Source organism: Mya arenaria, chromosome 11, assembly GCF_026914265.1.
Source record: "Mya arenaria isolate MELC-2E11 chromosome 11, ASM2691426v1".
Classification (NCBI taxonomy): Eukaryota; Metazoa; Mollusca; class Bivalvia; order Myida; family Myidae; genus Mya; species Mya arenaria.
The window spans coordinates 15,746,287-15,766,264 of NC_069132.1; the positions used below are offsets into that span (position 1 = coordinate 15,746,287).

The 19,978-nt window shown below is 37.6% G+C and overlaps 1 protein-coding gene across 1 annotated transcript in view; it reads left to right on the forward strand.

The window, feature by feature from the left end:
• LOC128209003 (cysteine-rich motor neuron 1 protein-like) overlaps window positions 1-19,978 on the forward strand; it is a 52,093-nt gene that overhangs the window by 19,569 nt on the left and 12,546 nt on the right. The window contains exons 2-3 of the mRNA XM_052912796.1: window positions 29-277; window positions 15,320-15,487. Of these exons, the coding sequence (XP_052768756.1) occupies window positions 29-277; window positions 15,320-15,487 (417 nt within the window). The remainder of the gene's footprint in view (window positions 1-28; window positions 278-15,319; window positions 15,488-19,978) is intronic.

Here is a 19,978-nt window from a genome sequence, read left to right on the forward strand (position 1 = left end):
CTAGCCCATTTTTCTTATGTATTTTCAGAAATAGCTGCTGACTGTGATGCCTCAGCGTGTGATTCGATTGCGACCCATCGATGTCCGTCTGACTCGGTCCTTGTCTACAACAGCACAGAGGAGGAGACAGCTTGTTGTCGCACTACATACGAATGCCGTTGTAACCCGGCAGCTTGCAAGGTGCCGAAATGTTTTGCGGGGCATACACCGCAAATCCTTCGCCATAGTAACCAGCGCCCCGGCTCCTGTTGTGATCTCTACCAGTGCCAACCACTAGGTGTGTACTTGGTCTATCTGTATGCCTACCATACTACATTTTGATACAAACATTGCAAATAAATGAGGTTTATACATGGGAAACAGTGTAGAACATATAGGGTGTGAGTCATGATGGTGACAGTGCACCTTGTCCACCCAAGGGAACACTGTCCACTGAGGCTTTTGCCAAGGTTGACAGGGATTGCGAAGGGTTGACTGGGATTGCCAAGGGTTGACAGGGATGGCCGAGGTTGACAGGGATTGCTGGGGGTTGACAGGGATTGCCAAGGGTTGACAGGGATGGCCGAGGTTGACAGGGATTGCTGAGGGTTGACAGGGAATGCCATGGTTGACAGGGATTGCCAAGGGTTGACTGGGATTGCAAAAAGGGTTGACAGGGATGGCCGAGGTTGACAGGGATGGCCAAGGTTGACAGGGATTGCCAAGGGTTGACAGGGATGGCCGAGGGTTTACAGGGATTGCCCAGGGTTGACTGAGATTGCTGAGGGTTGACAGGGATTGCCCGGGATTGACAGGGATTGCCAAGGGTTGACAGGGATGGCCGAGGGTTTACAGGGATTGCCTAGGTTGACAGGGATTGCCAAGGGTTGACAGGGATTGCAAAAAGGGTTGACAGGGATGGCCGAGGTTGACAGGGATTGCCTGGGGTTGACAGGGATTGCCAAGGGTTGACAGGGATGGCCGAGGGTTTACAGGGATTGCCCAGGGTTGACTGAGATTGCTGAGGGTTGACAGGGATGGTTGAGGGTTGACAGTGATTGCCAAGGGTTGACAGGGATTGCAAAAGGTTGACTAGGTTGACAGGGATGGCCGAGGGTTGACAGGGATTGCAAAGGGTTAACTAGGTTGACAGGGATGGCCGAGGGTTGACAGGGATGGCCGAGGGTTGACAGGGATGGCTGAGGGTTGACAGGGATGGCCAAGTGTTGACAGGGATGGCCGAGGGTTGACAAGGATTACCAAGGTTGACAGGGATTGCTAAGGGTTGACCGGGATTGCCAAAGATTGATGAGGATTCCTTGGATGTCTATTTGGACAAATATGGTTTGAAAATTGTTTTTAAGAGTCCCCATTAGTATTAGATGTCAGGGTGACATGATGCTTTATCACTATTAAAATGAAAATACCACATTAATTTGGTTATATGTATATTTGTCATAGTAGTTTTATTTCAGAGACTTATAATTGTACGAAGTTGATGAAGTCTTAAATTACAAGAAATTCAAGAACGTTAAAACCGAGATGGAGGGCACATGCCTATCTGATACAGTGGTCATAAATATGGATCAACTTGATTGACACTAACAGGACATGAAAAAGAAAGCTGCTGATTAAATCATTGAATAGAAAGGTTTATAAAATCACAAATGTATATTTAAAGTGCGAGTTAGGTATTTGTGATAACAGGATACCTTGACATATAAAAAGAATAACCGAAGTCTAATAAGTGAAGTTAAGTCACTTAATTATTTTTAAAGATGTTGATGGATTTAAATATTTTTTGTACACACGTTTAACTAAAAAAAATGGTTAAATTTGACTTTGGTTACAAACCACTAATATTTCATGGAGTTCTGGGTTACACTGGTCTAACACTATAAAATACAGTATTTGTGATTTCCAATAGTTTCAAGCCTGAATTTAGATTGGAGACTAAGAACTGCAAAGCTTAAAGATGCACTCTTACTCCTTATAAAGATGTACCAATTAAAATAAGGATGAATAGATATCGAAAGCAATATATTTTCACTCAAACATTTCACTGTTACAGTCGAACCTCGCTATGTCGACGTCGGATAAGTCGACTTTCCGGTTATGTCGATTTTTTTTACGGTCCCGAATTTATTCCTTCTTATTCTATATTAAATAAATCTGTTTGTGTCGATTTTTTTATCTCGATTTTTTCGCTATGTCGACCTCGTTTTTCAGTCCCAGTGGTCGAATTTCACACATTTCCTATGTTCTTTATGTCGAATTGTAGATCGAGATGTAGGTGTGAAAATATTCATGACTGTTTGCGGCATGTCGCAAAATGCCGTGCGTGTCAATATAACAAACTGTCATAATAGGGGGATACAAAAATGTAATTGGTAAGTGCGAATAATTAAAGTTGTTTGTTTATGTATTTAATTAAAGAGACATTTATTGCTCAAGCTCTTCGGTATTGTATAAAACATGAACATTTTATTGATTAAATAACAATCCCGAATGGTAACAGAAAGAATAACTTCAAAATGTCAAATGTTAGTTCCACTGCTCTGGTCGACCAATTCAGAGAAGGACCAGGTATAAAATCTTACAATGTACAAATGTATGCAATTGTGGTTTTATATGTGTTTTGTGTGATCCATAAACGTAAAAGAAATAAATTTGACACAAATAATTCTTCTTTTGTTTCACTTTATTTTTCAATAATAAGTTTGCTGTTTTCACGACGAAAATATTAAACAAGACGGTTCAATTGTGGATGTAAACATCGTACAATCCAACTCAAACATGTTGGAATTGGTGATATTTTTTGTAATTTGGATGAGTCGACTTTTCGTTATCTCGACTTTTTTCACTAGGTCCCGAAAAAGTCGACATAACGAAGTTCGACTGTATTTTAAAAGATGATGTCAAAAGAATGTAAAATGAACATTATTTTTAGGATTTGAAAGATTTTTTGAGTGCAGACACAAACTTGCCACCTATCACAACACCAGATCAATTTCAGCTTTGGTTACAATTCCCCTATAGATGTTTGAGAATGTTTTTGATCCTTTTCAAACTATTTTTCAGAGAGAAAAAAATAAGCAAATGGAAATAATTTACCATTCCTGTATCCAGGCAGCATGGGGGAGGGGTATTTGTCACTCCTGTGACAATTCTTGCTTTTACAGAAATGGATAATGTTGAGACAAATATTTTTCCTTTATACGTAAAACAAAATTTACCCTGTAATAATTATTCTATTTAAAATGAATGTAGTTGTTCCTATAGTCATTCCATCATAAAAGAAATTTGAAAGTGTCATGTCTGATCACCCATTGGTAAGCTGGTTTCTCTGTAAACATACATCCTGTAAAATCATTTGTAAACATTTCTTTGGTTCACCTTTTTTTTTAAAGAAAAAAAAAATGTCAAGATGTTGTCATAGCCCTGATGTTGTTCATAGATGGTCTTCAGTGCAAAAGCATCAGCTTGAGCACATAATTAAAAAAAACAATATTCTCATAAAAATTGGTACATGTTGTCAGTGGTACATGTTGTCAGTGGTAAATGTCGTCACAGGCACATGTTGTCACAGGCACATGTTGTCACTGGTATATGTTGTCACGGGCACATGTTGTCACTGGCACATGTTGTCACTGGCACATGTTGTCACTGGCACATGTTGTCACTGGCACATGTTGTCACTGGCACATGTTGTCACTGGCACATGTTGTCACTGGCACACGTTGTCACGGGCACATGTTGTCACGGGCACATGTTGTCACTGGTACATGTTGTCACTGCCACATGTTGTCACTGCCACATGTTGTCACTGCCACATGTTGTCACTGCCACATGTTGTCACTGGGACATGTTGTCACTGGTACATGTTGTCACGGGCACATGTTGTCACGGGCACATGTTGTCACTGGCACATGTTGTCACTGGCACATGTTGTCACTGGTACATGTTGTCACTGGTACATGTTGTCACGGGCACATGTTGTCACTGGCACATGTTGTCACTGGCACATGTTGTCACGGGCACATGTTGTCACGGGCACATATTGTCACTGGAACATGTTGTCACTGGTACATGTTGTCACTGGTACATGTTGTCACTGGTACATGTTGTCACGGGCACATGTTGTCACGGGCACATGTTGTCACGGGCACATGTTGTCACTGGACATGTTGTCACTGGTACATGTTGTCACTGGCACATGTTGTCACTGGCACATGTTGTCACTGGCACATGTTGTCACGGGCACATGTTGTCACTGGTACATGTTGTCACTGGTACATGTTGTCACTGGTACATGTTGTCACTGGTACATGATGTCACCGGCACATGTTGTCACGGGCACATGTTGTCACTGGAACATGTTGTCACTGGTACATGTTGTCACTGGTACATGTTGTCACTGGCACATGTTGTCACTAGTACATGTTGTCATGGGCACATGTTGTCACTGGTACATGTTGTCACTGCCACATGTTGTCACGGGCCCATGTTGTCACTGCCACATGTTGTCACTGGTACATGTTGTAACTGGCACATGTTGTCACTGGCACATTTTGTCACTGGTACATGTTGTCACTGGTACATGTTGTCACTGGCACATGTTATCACTGGCACATGTTGTCACTGGCACAAGTTGTCACTGGTACATGTTGTCACTGGTACATGTTGTCACTGGCACATGTTGTCACGGGCACATGTTGTCACTGGTACATGTTGTCACGGGCACATGTTGTCACTGGCACAAGTTGTCACTGGTACATGTTGTCACTGGTACATGTTGTCAGTGGCACACGTTGTCATGGGCACACGTTGTCAAGGGCACATGTTGTCACGGGCACATGTTGTCACTGGTACATGTTGTCACTGGTACATGTTGTCACTGGTAAATGTTGTCACTGGCACATGTTGTCACTGGTACATGTTGTCACTGGTACATGTTGATGTTGTCATTGCCACATGTTGTCACGGCCACATGTTGTTAGTGACAATATGCACAATTATGTTAAACAAGGCGAATAACTTTGGCTTAATAATGGTTAAGTTATACTCCTTTATAGACTGAGAAGAACAGATGAGTGGTGACATCGCCCTAGGGTTCTCTTGCTTTTCCTAATCAAGCTTTTGACTGTGGAGCTCCAACGCACATGAGCATAATGGATATGACCAGGATGAAGGGCTTTAGAATAATTAATGTGCTCAAATCCCCTTTAATTTTTTATATTGAATGTTATGATCTTTGTTTACATAAAATCTTCAAAAGTCATTTTCCTTGTAAAAAAATATTGACAGAAGATATTGGTTTATACATTAGCAGAAAGACAAGATAATTCAGTATAGCTTTAGCGTCTAGACAAAGCTTAATATTCTTAACAGAACGTGCAGGTATTATGTTGAAAATTTATATAGCTTACCCAAACCCATAGACAGGAAAATATTAGAATTTGAAATATTTTAATGTCAAAATATTAAGATGAAATGAATGAATGAAATATGTGAACAATTAATTCATTATCTGTACATTTTTATGCCCCCGAAGGTGGGCATATTAAATTCGCACCGTCCGTCCGTCCGTCTGGCTCTGTTACTTTCTCTTGTATGGACAGATTTTAAAAAAACTTGCCACATGTGTTCCACATACCAAGACGACGTGTCGCGTGCAAGACCCGTATCCCTACCTCAAAGCTCAAGGTCACACTTAGTGTTTATTCACAATGAAGTGCTGCATATAAGGACATAGAGTATAGGTTGTCGTGTCCGGGCTGTAACTTTCCCTTGTATGGACAGATTTTAAAATAACTTGCCACATGTGTTCCATATACCAAGACGACGTGTCACGTGCAAGACCCGTGTCCCTACCTCAAAGGTCAAGGTCACACTTAGTGTTTATTCACAATGGAGTGCTGCATATAAGGACATAGATTATAGGTTGTCGTGTCCGGGCTGTAACTTTCCCTTGTATGGACAGATTTTAAAATAACTTGCCACATGTGTTCCACATACCAAGACGACGTGTCACGTGCAAGACCCGTGTCCCTACCTCAAAGGTCAAGGTAACATTTAGTGTTTATTCACAATGGAGTGCTGCATATAAGGACATAGAGTATAGGTTGTCGTGTCCGAGCTTGAACTTTCCCTTGTATGGACAGATTTTAAAATAACTTGCCACATGTGTTCCACATACCAAGACGACGTGTCGCGTGCAAGACCCATGTCCCTACCTCAAAGGTCAAGGTCAATTTTAGTGTTTATTCACAATGGAGTGCTGCATATAAGGACATAGAGTATAGGTTGTCATGTCCCGGCTGTTACTTTCCCTTGTATGGACAGATTTAAAAATCACTTGCTACATGTGTTCCACATACCAAGACAACGTGTCGTGTGCAAGACCCATGTCCCTACCTCTAAGGGTGGTACTTTTTTATGTTCAGAGGCAATTTAAAATAATTTGCCATATGTATTTGACAAGTGAAGGCAAGATCAACTTTTCATGTACTGACCTTGTTCATAGGTCAATGTCACATTCGGGGGCATTCGTCACATACTGTGACAGCTCTTGTTTTAATCTGATATAGTATATCTTCAAATTGCACTTGACTTAATTGTAATAATGATACGTTATCATTACTATCAAAATCATACAGATTTTGTCCAGACATTATTATTTCAATTATTTCCGTGTAAGATCATTTGTTGCTTTTGCGTATATTATTCAAACCTCATCTCAAGTGTATCCACAAATAAAACTAATTGGAAAAAATAAATAAACAAAGTCAGTCAAAATAATTGTACATGATATATTTTGGTCAATGTTTAGAAAATGCCAGTAACTGCCATGCAACTATTGTAGCCTTTATTTCAGTCATGAATTATTTTCTTCATGCAGTTGTTGTTTAAATATTTGCTCCACACTGTCGCGGAACTTGACATTGACTCCTGTAAATTGATATTCAAACTTCTAATGTGCTTGCATACTGAACTGAGCAGCTTCAGCATTTTATTGCCTTGTCCAGCTATATTGGCAAAATGCAGGTTAAGGCCGATATGTTTGACAAATGTGTGGTATGTGTTTATTTGTTCTAGTGATTGCAGCACATGTGACAGGCTTCTGGGGTCACTCCGGGGACAGGAATATCTTGCTACCATTGTAACCTTACTCAACCAGCTTATGAACTGTTGCGATACAAAAATATTTACCTCAATGTTTTTGTTTACTTTCACGAATGGGTCTATATTTTCAGGAGGAGTGACCGTTAAATGGCTGACAAGATGTTTGGAAGCAATCTTGTTATAACTTGACTTTGCCATATTTCATTAAGTAACGTCTTTACCGATAGTGGCAAGGCATATTGTCACAATGTTGAGGGTGCACAATGTTGAGGGTGGTGCATCTTTAAGTGCTGGTGTTAACCTGCACTTTAATATGTAATCATTGGTTAACAAATAGACAGTGTTCTGGTTAAATATGATTTATTTGTTGTTGTCTACAAGCATTTAATATTTTCCAGACAAAAATAACATGACTTTATTTATGTTCAATAAATATATAACAGTATAACTATGAATAAATAGTAACAATACATACATACTATTATGTATGAGGATTCCTGGTAAGAGTATAGAGTATAATAGTTTACGCCTTAAAGAAAGGTTTAGCTGACAATGTTATCATGACAAGAGGAGAGAAATTAATAAGGCCTAAATGGTCATATGTGATTTTGTACTTTTTTATAGAATACAAAACTTGCTTGACCTCTTTCTCAGTCTCTCATACTATTAGTAGAAATACCCACTGACAAGCATGATGTACGCTCAATCTGTACGAACACAAGCATGATGTACGCTCAATCTGTACGAACACAAGCATGATGTACGCTCAATCTGTACGAACACAAGCATGATGTACGCTCAATCTGTATAAACACAAGCATGATGACTACGGGCAATCTGTACAAACACAAGCATGATGTATGTGCAATCTTTATGAATACAAGCTAGTCCACCTAAATGGCCGTCAACGAGTCTTTTGACGAGACATCCACCATCCCAGCAAAAAGTAATGAACAGTCCTTGCGCAGAGAATGCTCGCGGCCACAATTTTGAAATTATCTCTGTTATAAATTCAAATTTCTACGAAAATAGTATTGCCTACTGTTAAACACATATTTTTTATGTCATTATGCCAAAACAATGTTCAAATATCATAAAACAGTAGCATGTGTCGATTGTTTATCAAGTATCCCGATATCTGTAAATCTGGGACATATCTGAAAGGCTGTGTACATGTATAAAATGGTATTCGTGACCAAGAATATATTTATGTGAAAATAACAACTATATTGACAAATTCAATTTAGTTTAGATCACTGTCGGGTATATATTGAACAATTTTGTCATTATTATTCAACATCGATGTATAATATTACTATACATTATTTCTCCCAGTGTTAAATGGTAGAGAGTTGTAGCGTTACAGGGATACATAAGAAATGTCAAAACAATAAAAAAAAAATATCCCTGATCGCTCATTATTGTAGCTAGAACACAAGCATGATGTACGCGCAATCTGTATGAACACAAGCATGATGTACGCGCAATCTGTATGAACACAAGCATGATGTATGCGCAATCTGTATGAACACAAGCATGATGTATGCGCAATCTGTATGAACACAAGCATGATGTATGCGCAATCTGTATGAACACAAGCATGTTGTATGCGCAATCTGTATGAACACAAGCATGATGTATGCGCAATCTGTATGAACACAAGCATGATGTACGCGCAATCTGTATGAACACAAGCATGATGTACGCGCAATCTGTATGAACACAAGCATGATGTACGCGCAATCTGTATGAACACAAGCATGATGTACGCGCAATCTGTTTGAACACAAGCATGATGTACGCGCAATCTGTATGAACACAAGCATGATGTACGCGCAATCTGTATGAACACAAGCATGATGTACGCGCAATCTGTATGAACACAAGCATGATGTACGCGCAATCTGTATGAACACAAGCATGTTGTATGCGCAATCTGTATGAACACAAGCATGATGTATGCGCAATCTGTATGAACACAAGCATGATGTACGCGCAATCTGTATGAACACAAGCATGATGTACGCGCAATCTGTATGAACACAAGCATGATGTACGCGCAATCTGTATGAACACAAGCATGATGTACGCGCAATCTGTATGAACACAAGCATGATGTACGCGCAATCTGTATGAACACAAGCATGATGTACGCGCAATCTGTATGAACACAAGCATGATGTACGCGCAATCTGTATGAACACAAGCATGATGTACGCGCAATCTGTATGAACACAAGCATGATGTACGCGCAATCTGTATGAACACAAGCATGATGTACGCGCAATCTGTATGAACACAAGCATGATGTACGCGCAATCTGTATGAACACAAGCATGATGTACGCGCAATCTGTATGAACACAAGCATGATGTACGCGCAATCTGTATGAACACAAGCATGATGTATGCGCAATCTGTATGAACACAAGCATGTTGTATGCGCAATCTGTATACATATACAGTGAGAAGTTCTATTTGCGAGTATAAATCCAATCTTAAATAATGCACCCTTATAAGGTTAGTGAATTTGGTATTTTACTGAAAAATAGGACATAAAATTTGTTGTGAATTGGGCTATATTTATAATACATTTGACTTGCATCTCACAAAGAAATTTATCTCAAGTTATTGTCAATATGTCTTGTTAAGTGCTTTTAAAAGAAAATAAATATTACCTAGGTCTGGGGTACTTAAATACAGCTGTGTTTACTTTGTGACACCCTGTGAGATTTTAATTTAAATTAAAACTTAATATTTCATAATGGCAAGTTCTTGTGTAACACATGAGTCCGTCATTTCAGGCTATAAATTACTAAACAAATACCTGATCATGACAACATGATAGGTAAGTTTGTTGTTCTTAATTCCAATTCAACAATTACACATGATAATTTCCATGTTTGTTTGTGCTTTATGATAAGCCTCTTAACCAACTTGTAGATAACACTGGCACTTTACAGACTTTTTCAGGAGTACGGGGTAAGTGTATGCCCACTGTTAGTAAGTGTTGACAGCTTTTAAAATGAAGTGAGAAAATATGGGAATAACTATCCAATGTAGAAGAAAGTGCTCTGTGTCAACCCTTTGGTCAGAACATGCATCACGATGTCTATATTCTATAAGACGTACTGTCATCCATGTGGTATTTGCTTTTAGTCATAAATTATCTGAGACTTTTTTATTTGCAGCCATGTATGTGTCATTACTCTCTCAAACAGGTGAGAATATTTGTAAGTTTAATAATCTGGGCCGGTAAACTAAGTTTAGAGCGCACTTGATCATGATGTGAAACAAACACGTCCCAGGTTCGATCCCCAGACCGGCTGAATATTTTTCTGGGCTTATAACATATGACTGGAATATGAACTAAACAAGAAATGAATAGGCATCTAGCAAAATCAGTGCTCCTTATAATTGATAAACTCAACTTGAAATCATACTACCATTTGCATTCTTCTCTTTATTTCCTCAAGACATCCATAGTCATTTTTATAAACAGATAATCTCTCATAAGTTGTTCGAAAATCAGACAATCCAGTCGAGTACAAGGCCGGGGCATTCTCTAGGCTGTATTTAGGCGGACAATGATAATATTTTTATACCGGCTTGTTGCAGACCACAATGAATATCCAGAGGCTCAACTCAATCTGACATTAAACACCTTAAAGAAAGCTAATTCTTTAGTGACTAGGCTACATGTCAACAGCCATTGAGCTAATTTGTAAAGCAAACATTGGCCAGCTTACTCTTTTGTGGTCAAGCGGCCAGGATAACTTGAAATACAAGAACCTTGTTGACAGTAAGTAAACAAAAAATATTGAAAAGTCTAAAACTGTCACACTTTTACCTGACTTATCACTTTAAAAACAAATCGTCTAATTAATCTATCAATGTACCTGACAAGTGCCAGTAGGGTGCCAGAGTGGTTCAAACAATGGATGGATAGGGTGTAGTCTTTTGGCAGGAGGCAGGTTGCACAGTTGGGTGTAGGATTTAGATAAATCAAGCAGCAGTGCAGAGCATGTCTGAAGAAAACTAATGATTTATTTGACCTTGATTGTAGATTAGAAGGTCAAATGGTTCCTGCTGTATCTCATAATCCTGTATTACAGCTAGGTATCAGTGGGCGTCACAACTTGCATGTTAAAATTGACCAGTTTAACTTGGGTATAAGGCATTACAACCTTCATTTTTCAGCCAAGCAAATCACCTCTGGTCTCAAATAAGTATTAATTGTTTAGACTTGCAGTTTTACAATTTAACAGAAATTTGAAATGACACAAATTTGGTTCCCCGCCTGCCAAAAAACCCCTTTAAATCTTAGTCTGTTAGAACAAAAAGTTGTGTATAATTGTTTTGCTTACCATTCTATTCTTCATCATTAAGATTTTACAGAATATGTTTCAACTATATTTCTTGGTATTCTACATTGGCACCTTTGCAATAATTCTCATCATATTTAGTCTGTCAGTTTTTCTGTTTTTTATCCAAGAGGTCCCAGGTATGATACCCAACACAGAGGTTGCTCTAAATTTATTTCATTTATGGCTACTGTATCATCAGGCTGAACACAATTGGAAAGAACTTTTGAAAGTTATATAATTTCCGACCCATCACAGTTTTATTATACTAACCATTCAGGTTGATTAGTATAGGAATCTCACGCATGGTCAATCCGTCTGTCTGCCTGTTGGTAGTTGCTTGTGTCCTGTCCAATACTTTGTCATCCGTGATGGGTTTTGGAATTGATTTCGCAATAGTGACCTCCATAAGATGATGGGTCCCTAGCTGCAACGTCAAAGTCTCTGTGCACCTCTCAAACAGAGTCAGTTTTGCTGAAGATAGTGGTTCATGTATCTGCCTTGCGTTGTTGAATTCCAAAATAATTTAGCATAAGTGACCACCAGTAAAATTTACCTTCACGTAATCTTTAAACATATCGATTGTTTCTTTAAAACTTGCCAGAGTCAAGCAATCATACATCCTGTGTCAAGGCTCTGAGCAGGAAATAGTCTTGACTTCTGTAATAGCCTTATTTAACTTCAGTATTTTAATTTTGTTTTAATTTAATTAAAGTAAGCTTGTTAAATAATGTTTTAGTGATTAAGAAAATTAAGATTGATCATGCTTTTATTAACACATTTAAATGTCATTATAAATCTTTGTAACACAATAATTACTTGTTTTTTATCTATTCTACTAATTACCCAGTTATATAAAAGCAAATTAATTACATTTTTTTCCCGCCATTTGATGTATTGATGTGATTGACACTCCTAGAGAACTTTATGCCTTGCCCAATGGCTGGAAGGTATCTATAGAACTTTATGCCTTGCCCAATGGCTGGAAGGTATCTATAGAACTTTATGCCTTGCCCAATGGTTGGAAGGTATCTATAGAACTTTATGCCTTGCCCAATGGTTGGAAGGTATCTTTAGAACTTTATGCCTTGCCCAATGGCTGGAAGGTATCTATAGAACTTTATGCCTTGCCCAATGGCTGGAAGGTATCTATAGAACTTTATGCCTTGCCCAATGGCTGGAAGGTATCTATAGAACTTTATGCCTTGCCCAATGGCTGGAAGGTATCTATAGAACGTTATGCCTTGCCCAATGGTTGGAAGGTATCTATAGAACTTTATGCCTTGCCCAATGGCTGGAAGGTATCTATAGAACTTTATGCCTTGCCCAATGGCTGGAAGGTATCTATAGAACTTTATGCCTTGCCCAATGGCTGGAAGGTATCTATAGAACTTTATGCCTTGCCCAATGGCTGGAAGGTATCTATAGAACTTTATGCCTTGCCCAATGGCTGGAAGGTATCTATAGAACTTTATGCCTTGCCCAATGGCTGGAAGGTATCTATAGAACTTTATGCCTTGCCCAATGGCTGGAAGGTATCTATAGAACTTTATGCCTTGCCCAATGGCTGGAAGGTATCTATAGAACTTTATGCCTTGCCCAATGGCTGGAAGGTATCTATAGAACTTTATGCCTTGCCCAACGGCTGGAAGGTATCTATAGAACTTTATGCCTTGCCCAACGGCTGGAAGGTATCTATAGACTTTTATGCCTTGCCTTACAGCTGGAAGGTACGTATCTAGAGAACTTTATGCCTTGCCCAACAGCTGGAAGGTATCTAGAAAACTTTATGCCTTGCCCAACAGCTGGAAGGTATCTAGAGAACTTTATGCCTTGCCCAACGGCTGGAAGGTGTCTAGAGAACATTATGCTTTTATGCCTTGCCCAAAGGCTGGAAGGTATCTAGAGAACATTATGCTTTTATGCCTTGCCCAACGGCTGGAAGGTGTCTAGAGAACATTATGCTTTTATGCCTTGCCCAACGGCTGGAAGGTGTCTAGAGAACATTATGCTTTTATGCCTTGCCCAAAGGCTGGAAGGTATCTAGAGAACATTATGCTTTTATGCCTTGCCCAACGGCTGGAAGGTATGCCTTGCCTTACAGCTGGAAGCCATAACTTGAGAAGTGTATCACCAATAAAGATCATACCAGGGGCCCATAATTTGAAACTTTTCCATGACAAGATATCATCATCTCTACTTTCATTGATTTAAATTTAAGCATGTCATGTAAATTTAATATGTCTAATAACAAATGATCTTAAAGTGTAATACAGGAATAACTCTGCGTTCTTGTATGGCATGTAATAAGGACAGTAAAAGTTTGACAGCAGGAGAACTCCCAGCAATCTCTGATGGGCCCAAGATGTTAGAAAGTATTTTAATCAGTGAATCAATTAAGTGTAGTTTGGATTTGGCAGAGAAAATGCTCATTACCAAAATAATGTTGCATTACAATCTTGGCACTGTGTGCGCCTTTCAATTTGAAGCAACTATTTTTTACTTGAAGCTTATTTTGCACTATACTCCAGCTAAACATTTTTTTGAAAATTACAGAAAACTGAATATTTTAAGTTAATACTTTACTATTATGAAACTGCTGATCATTTTCTACATTACAGCACATTATGGCATGTATTAAAGTGATTTGGTCTCTCTACATTAAGCAAGCAAGGTGACAGGGTTGTGCCCTAACTTAGCCAAACCCATTGTTATCTTTAAAATAGTTAAACTGTAGATGTTTGATAGCACAATCTTGCTCTGATCTTTATTGAGACAGAGCTGGATGATGGTCATAATGACTGTGAAGTGCATGTAATCATTTTGAAGTGATACTCGAGATTATATCATAATGATACACGAAAATGTCTTCTTGTTTGAAAGCCTTCTTGACCTACCTGTCACCTTACATCAATGGATCATTTACAGGCATCCAGCATTATAGAATATAGGTTACATATCACTGATACTTACTGGGAGTTTCATTCATAGCTGTGACATGTGATATAGTGTGTTGACAGGCCGGCACCTGGTTTATAATGACCAGGTGATCACCTGTGCAGGAAACCAGAGCCGGGCTCCAGTGCATAGTAGGTTGTCGAGGTAATCCAACACTGCAAGCCCGGGCTGCCTATATATGCTGGGTATATCGGGTATACAGGGGCACATTGTCCTCACTGTTTGGCTAATTGGGTGGAAGAGACCGATGGAGCCCTGTGAAAATAAACATTGGGCTGTTGGAGGGATTCGAAGTGACTTATAAGTGTATCAGGTTGCTTGTTTTCAATTTAAAGCAAATTATCACTGTCTAGTGTGGTGTTCAGTTTCACAATTTGAAGACTGCATTTGTTCATTTGTAACAAAATGTGACCTTTATTTAATTGTAGAACTGTAAATATCTAAGAAGGTGAATCCAAATCAGGGTATCAAAATGTGGTGTTTTGGGAGAATGGGCGGCAAAAATACTTGTATCCAATGAATAATGTAAACATGCTGACATAGGTATATATAATGAAGAAAATAGGGAGATTAGCTCTTAATTGATGATGCCTGCATGATCAAACAAATACCTTACATTTCTTGTCAATCAATCTAGAGGCAAAGAGCCCCGTCACACAGGAACTGTATACCTGGCTTTGATGGCAAAATTAATGGGATCAGTTATAGTAGTGTTTCACAAGGAAATGCAAGTTATCACATATATTGTTTCTATATGTTCCAGGCATTGTCCAAACCTTGCATGGCCCTCTAAAGTATGTTTGCACATAATTGTATTTGTATTTTACCTCTGGACATTGTTGCCCTTGCGCTTGTTGTATGACTTTTTTGTACTCTGAACGTATCTCTCATCAGGTTGTCTGTCCGAGGGAGTGGTGTACAAGAACAATGCGACGTGGCGGGAGGGCGACTGTGTTATGTGTCACTGTGTCGGGGGACGCAAGCAGTGCCAGGCTGAGATGTGTGTCAAGACATGCCACAACCCCGTCTATGTCCCAGGACGATGTTGCCCCAGCTGTGAAAGTAAGACTGGCTTTAAGTCATTTTGATCATGTTGTAGTATCCTCGTATGCAGTGCATAAAACTATGTAAAAAGGGAAAACGTCATATTAGGAAATCTCTATTTAAAACAAAAAACTCAATGGTGACACAATTCTTGATATTTTCATATCAAAGCTCTGCCACTCAGCACTGTCTAAGATGAAAATTGGTATGTTATGAGCATGATTGCCAATGTCATTCAGTTATCCCAGCAGTTGAGCTCGGTGACAGAAAAGCTCTGTCAAACTCAAGAATGTGTACGTTTTTTTCTAGCATTAACAGTTTTCCAGCGTAAATGCGAAAATTCCTTGCATTTAAACAATACAATGAAGTTGTAGACATTTTACCAAAGCCTCTTACATTATTATGATTATTTTCCTTGTCAAGAAAACTATAAACAATAATGGGCAATGTCTTTTTGTGTTAGTTAGTGGAAAGCAAGAGAGAAAATGAAAATTTATGTTCACCAGGTAAGAAACCAAGCATGAGATGAACATTAAACCTTTGCCAGATTATTTTTTGGAAGCTTTAACTTTTTTTGTCATAAACATTTTAATTCATCACAATTAAATTTATTTAATGGTAGAACTGATAAAATTCCTCGCTTTCTCAATATGTCAAGTATTTACCATGTTATGATATTATCATGTATTTAATTATCGTCTTAATAGAACTTCTTTATTCTACAGAGGTGTGATCAATTTACTTCATCTTTCAAATAATTCATATTTAACTGCCGTGAATCATAATCTATCATAAACAAGCAAACAAACATCTATTGATGAAATATTAATTTTGCCATAACAATTAATTGTGTATTCACAGGTAAATCAGTTACAATTAAATGAAGCTTGATAAAATATTACAGTTCTAAAGATGAAGATTGTGCATACCATTAGAATTGTTGGCAATTAAGGGCCCTCCACAGTGCAAAAGTTGGTTTGAAGGGAACATAAAATGTCTAGAAATTGCGATTTTCTACCTCCATAACATTCAGGTGTGGGCTATATAGGAATCACCAGTCGATCCGTCCATCCATCCGGGTACACCAGGATAAGTCTCCTTTACTCCAACACTCCATATGGCTTTGAGATATTGACTTCACATTTCATATATAGATAGATCTCATTCAGGAAAATTAAGTGCAAATTACAAAAGAAGATGTTAGCGATTTGGGCATTTGCATGTATTTTCGGAAAAACGTTCCTAAAAATTGACTGTGTTTTTGTGTCAAAATATTCAAGACTACCCAGTCAACAATGCCTTGTGGCTTCGGTGTTGATTACTTCTATTTTAATAAAGACGTTTGATTTTTTGTAACCAGGAAGTGAATTTAATTCACTATTTCATTAAATATCTTCATCATTGGGAACTACAAAACATTGTAACTTGAACATTTTGACACAAAAACATATTTTTATTGTCAACAAAGTTTCCTGAAAAATTGAAAATGCTGTTTGAGCCAAAATCTATTCAAATACTATTTTGCAAAACTTATAATAAGCAAAATATTTTTTCTGTAAAAAAAAAAGTTCCACAGAAGTTATAAAACGCCAGTTTGCAATGGACTTTGTGCTACTTGTAGAATTCGACCCCTCAGTTCCTCCCCCCCCCACACCAAGAAAAAACAGACACTCAATCGCAGTGCTGTTTTTGAAGGAATTACTCAGAATTTGATAAGGTTTCTTCATTTTACTTGCCACGATTCACAATTTTCAAGACCAGAAAAGGTTTCAGTTAATTTTAATATTTCAAATATTTGTCATTTTTACATAAATCTAAATTGCATGTGAAGCATTTAGCAAATATTTGTATGATATAAAAAAAAACTTGGTGACATTTTGTATGAAATGAATCTGTAAACTGACAGCTGTGGTTTGAAAGATTGTAGTAATTGCAGTACTTTTGTATGGCATGTCAAGCCATTATAGTTTTAAATGCAATGATAATTTATATTTCTTAAATGACAGACTGAGTATCTGACAAGATAAATTGCGTTATTTTTTTATTCACAAAAATGCAATGAAAGACGAAGGCCAAATCCAAAAATGGTGAACTTCCAACAATAGAAAGAAAAAATGCATATTTTAATTTCTACGCTACTTTCCTCAAAAAAAGTTAAACTGTTCAGCATTTGTATACCCTTATTAAGTCAGCAAAAAGATAGTGAAAACAAGATATTATAGACTGTTTTTATATTGGAAGAATAACTTTTGTTAGTAGCATTCGTAATAGAAATTAAGATAGGGAATCATTAGTTTGCAAATATTGCATTACAGAATTTCAATTTGCTGTCAAATTGACAACTTGTGGTGTTGGTATAAAAATGCTCAAAAACAGAACAAAACTGTAAAGAAAATCTTTAAGTAATTAATCTGCCAAAATTATCAAAGAGGCCTTTGCATACTTGCAGTCGCTTAAATATTCTAGATGGGGCAAAGTTTTAGTGATAACAAAACACTTTAAAACATTCATGACATTTTTTTACAACAGGTAAAAATGGCCCATAATGGCTTTCTTTTCATTTATAATGAACTATTAACATGAATAAGTATTAAAGCTTGCAGATTGTGTGCATTGTTATAGGCACATATCTAGGCCGTTCGCCATAAAATTTGCATTTATTAATTACCTTCACAATAAAACAAACATTAATGTCACACTAACTGATAACAATATGTGCCACTGATTTCTCTGCCTTGACATTAAATTGTATGGAAAATACTTCATAACTTAGTGTTTATGCTCATGTTTTCACCAATGGGATCACCAGACAGATTCTGATTAAATCATTTAGAAATCCTCTGACGAAAACAACCGCCAAATGTCCATTAAGTCATAATAGATAATGTTTCTCCTGTAAAATGGGTGTTAGACATTTTGATGTTGTACTGGCCGTCTGTCTGTCTGTCATGAAATGTTGTCCGTGCTAAATCTCCAAAACAATTGTTTTGATGAAACAGGAATGATTATAATTACTGAGTCTACATTAGTTGTGCATTAATGTCGGCAATTTCCGCCTGCATAAGTTTTTACAGAGTTATGGCCTTTATATTTTTACATATAGTGCACTTAGAGATTAGTTGATGAAACTTGATAGGAATGATAAGTACCTGCAAGCCTTGTCAGCATTAACATTTGTATGTTCAGTGAGTGCTCGGGTCAGTTTTCACAGTGTTATGTCCCTTTTCAAATCTTAAATGTAGTGCACATAGATATTCTTTCTACCTTGGCAATAGCAGTCGATGTGCATTACTTGAAACATATTTTACAATCACCTTGAAGATGGCTGTCATAATTTAGTGGAGCAAACTACTTCTACAATTTATACAGCATTTGTTTAAACAGAAATGATCATCATGAACAGGTGCGATGTTGAACCCCAAAAAATTGATTCAAGATTGCTGACTGGCTGCCATAAGTCGTTTCATTTTAAATCATCCCCCTTTGTTATATTTTTTTCTTTCTTGGCAACCACTGGCCAAAGATCACACTGTGTGTCATTCTGTTTGAGTTTGACATGATGGAGGTGGGGTTAGTGGGTTTGCATGTGTACGTTTTGCAGCTAGTGTCAAACATAAAATTCATTAAAGTAAAGCAACTGTGCACCAGATGATCAATTTGCAAGAAAAAAAGAAAATTGTCGAAAACTGTCATAAACTTGGTATTAATGTGTACAATGCATTGAAACTTACTAACTAAAGTACCACAAAGTTTACAATTTATTTAAGTTTAGCAGTTTTTTGTATTTTTCCATTAAAAAAGATTACTGGGTATGTCCACCTAGTAGAATTCATTCCTTATGCGTGATTGGCTAGTCGATGTTATCATATGATATAACCAAGTTAGGTAGATTATATATAGCTTAATCATATCACCTGTTTATAGTAAGCCTTCGTAGCTCAGTGGATACAATGGTGGACTGCAATTTTGGCGACACAGGTTCGAACCCGTGTCTCCGACACAATTTTTTTTTTTACATTTTGGTACTTTTTTTTACAATTATGATATTAAGCGTAACACATTCTATTAAATAATTGTCCTGAGATTTGTTACAGAAAAAAACTTTTTTTGGTGCCAATCTGGTGTACAGTCCCTTTAAAAGTACAATTTTAGATGAGAAAAACATTATATATGCTTGCCTCTAATAGAAAATGGTGGTGTATTTATCATAAAGACAAACTGGTTTATTATACCAAAAATAATGCAGGTGTATGCAAAAAAAAAGATGTATTTCTTCCTTCGCTGAAATTACAAATTGCAGTTGTTATATTTTCACAAGATTGTTTGATGTGCATATATGATATGCTTTCATCTTTGTCACTGTAACCTTTGTTGCAGTCACATTAGCAATTTACTTCTGTTTGCGACTGAACTTATCTTTTGAAGGTTTTGGAGCATTGAACAATCTTGGCTTTTGTTCTGCTCAGATACACCAAGTGAATTCTGAATCAAGGAAAGCTGACTGCCACC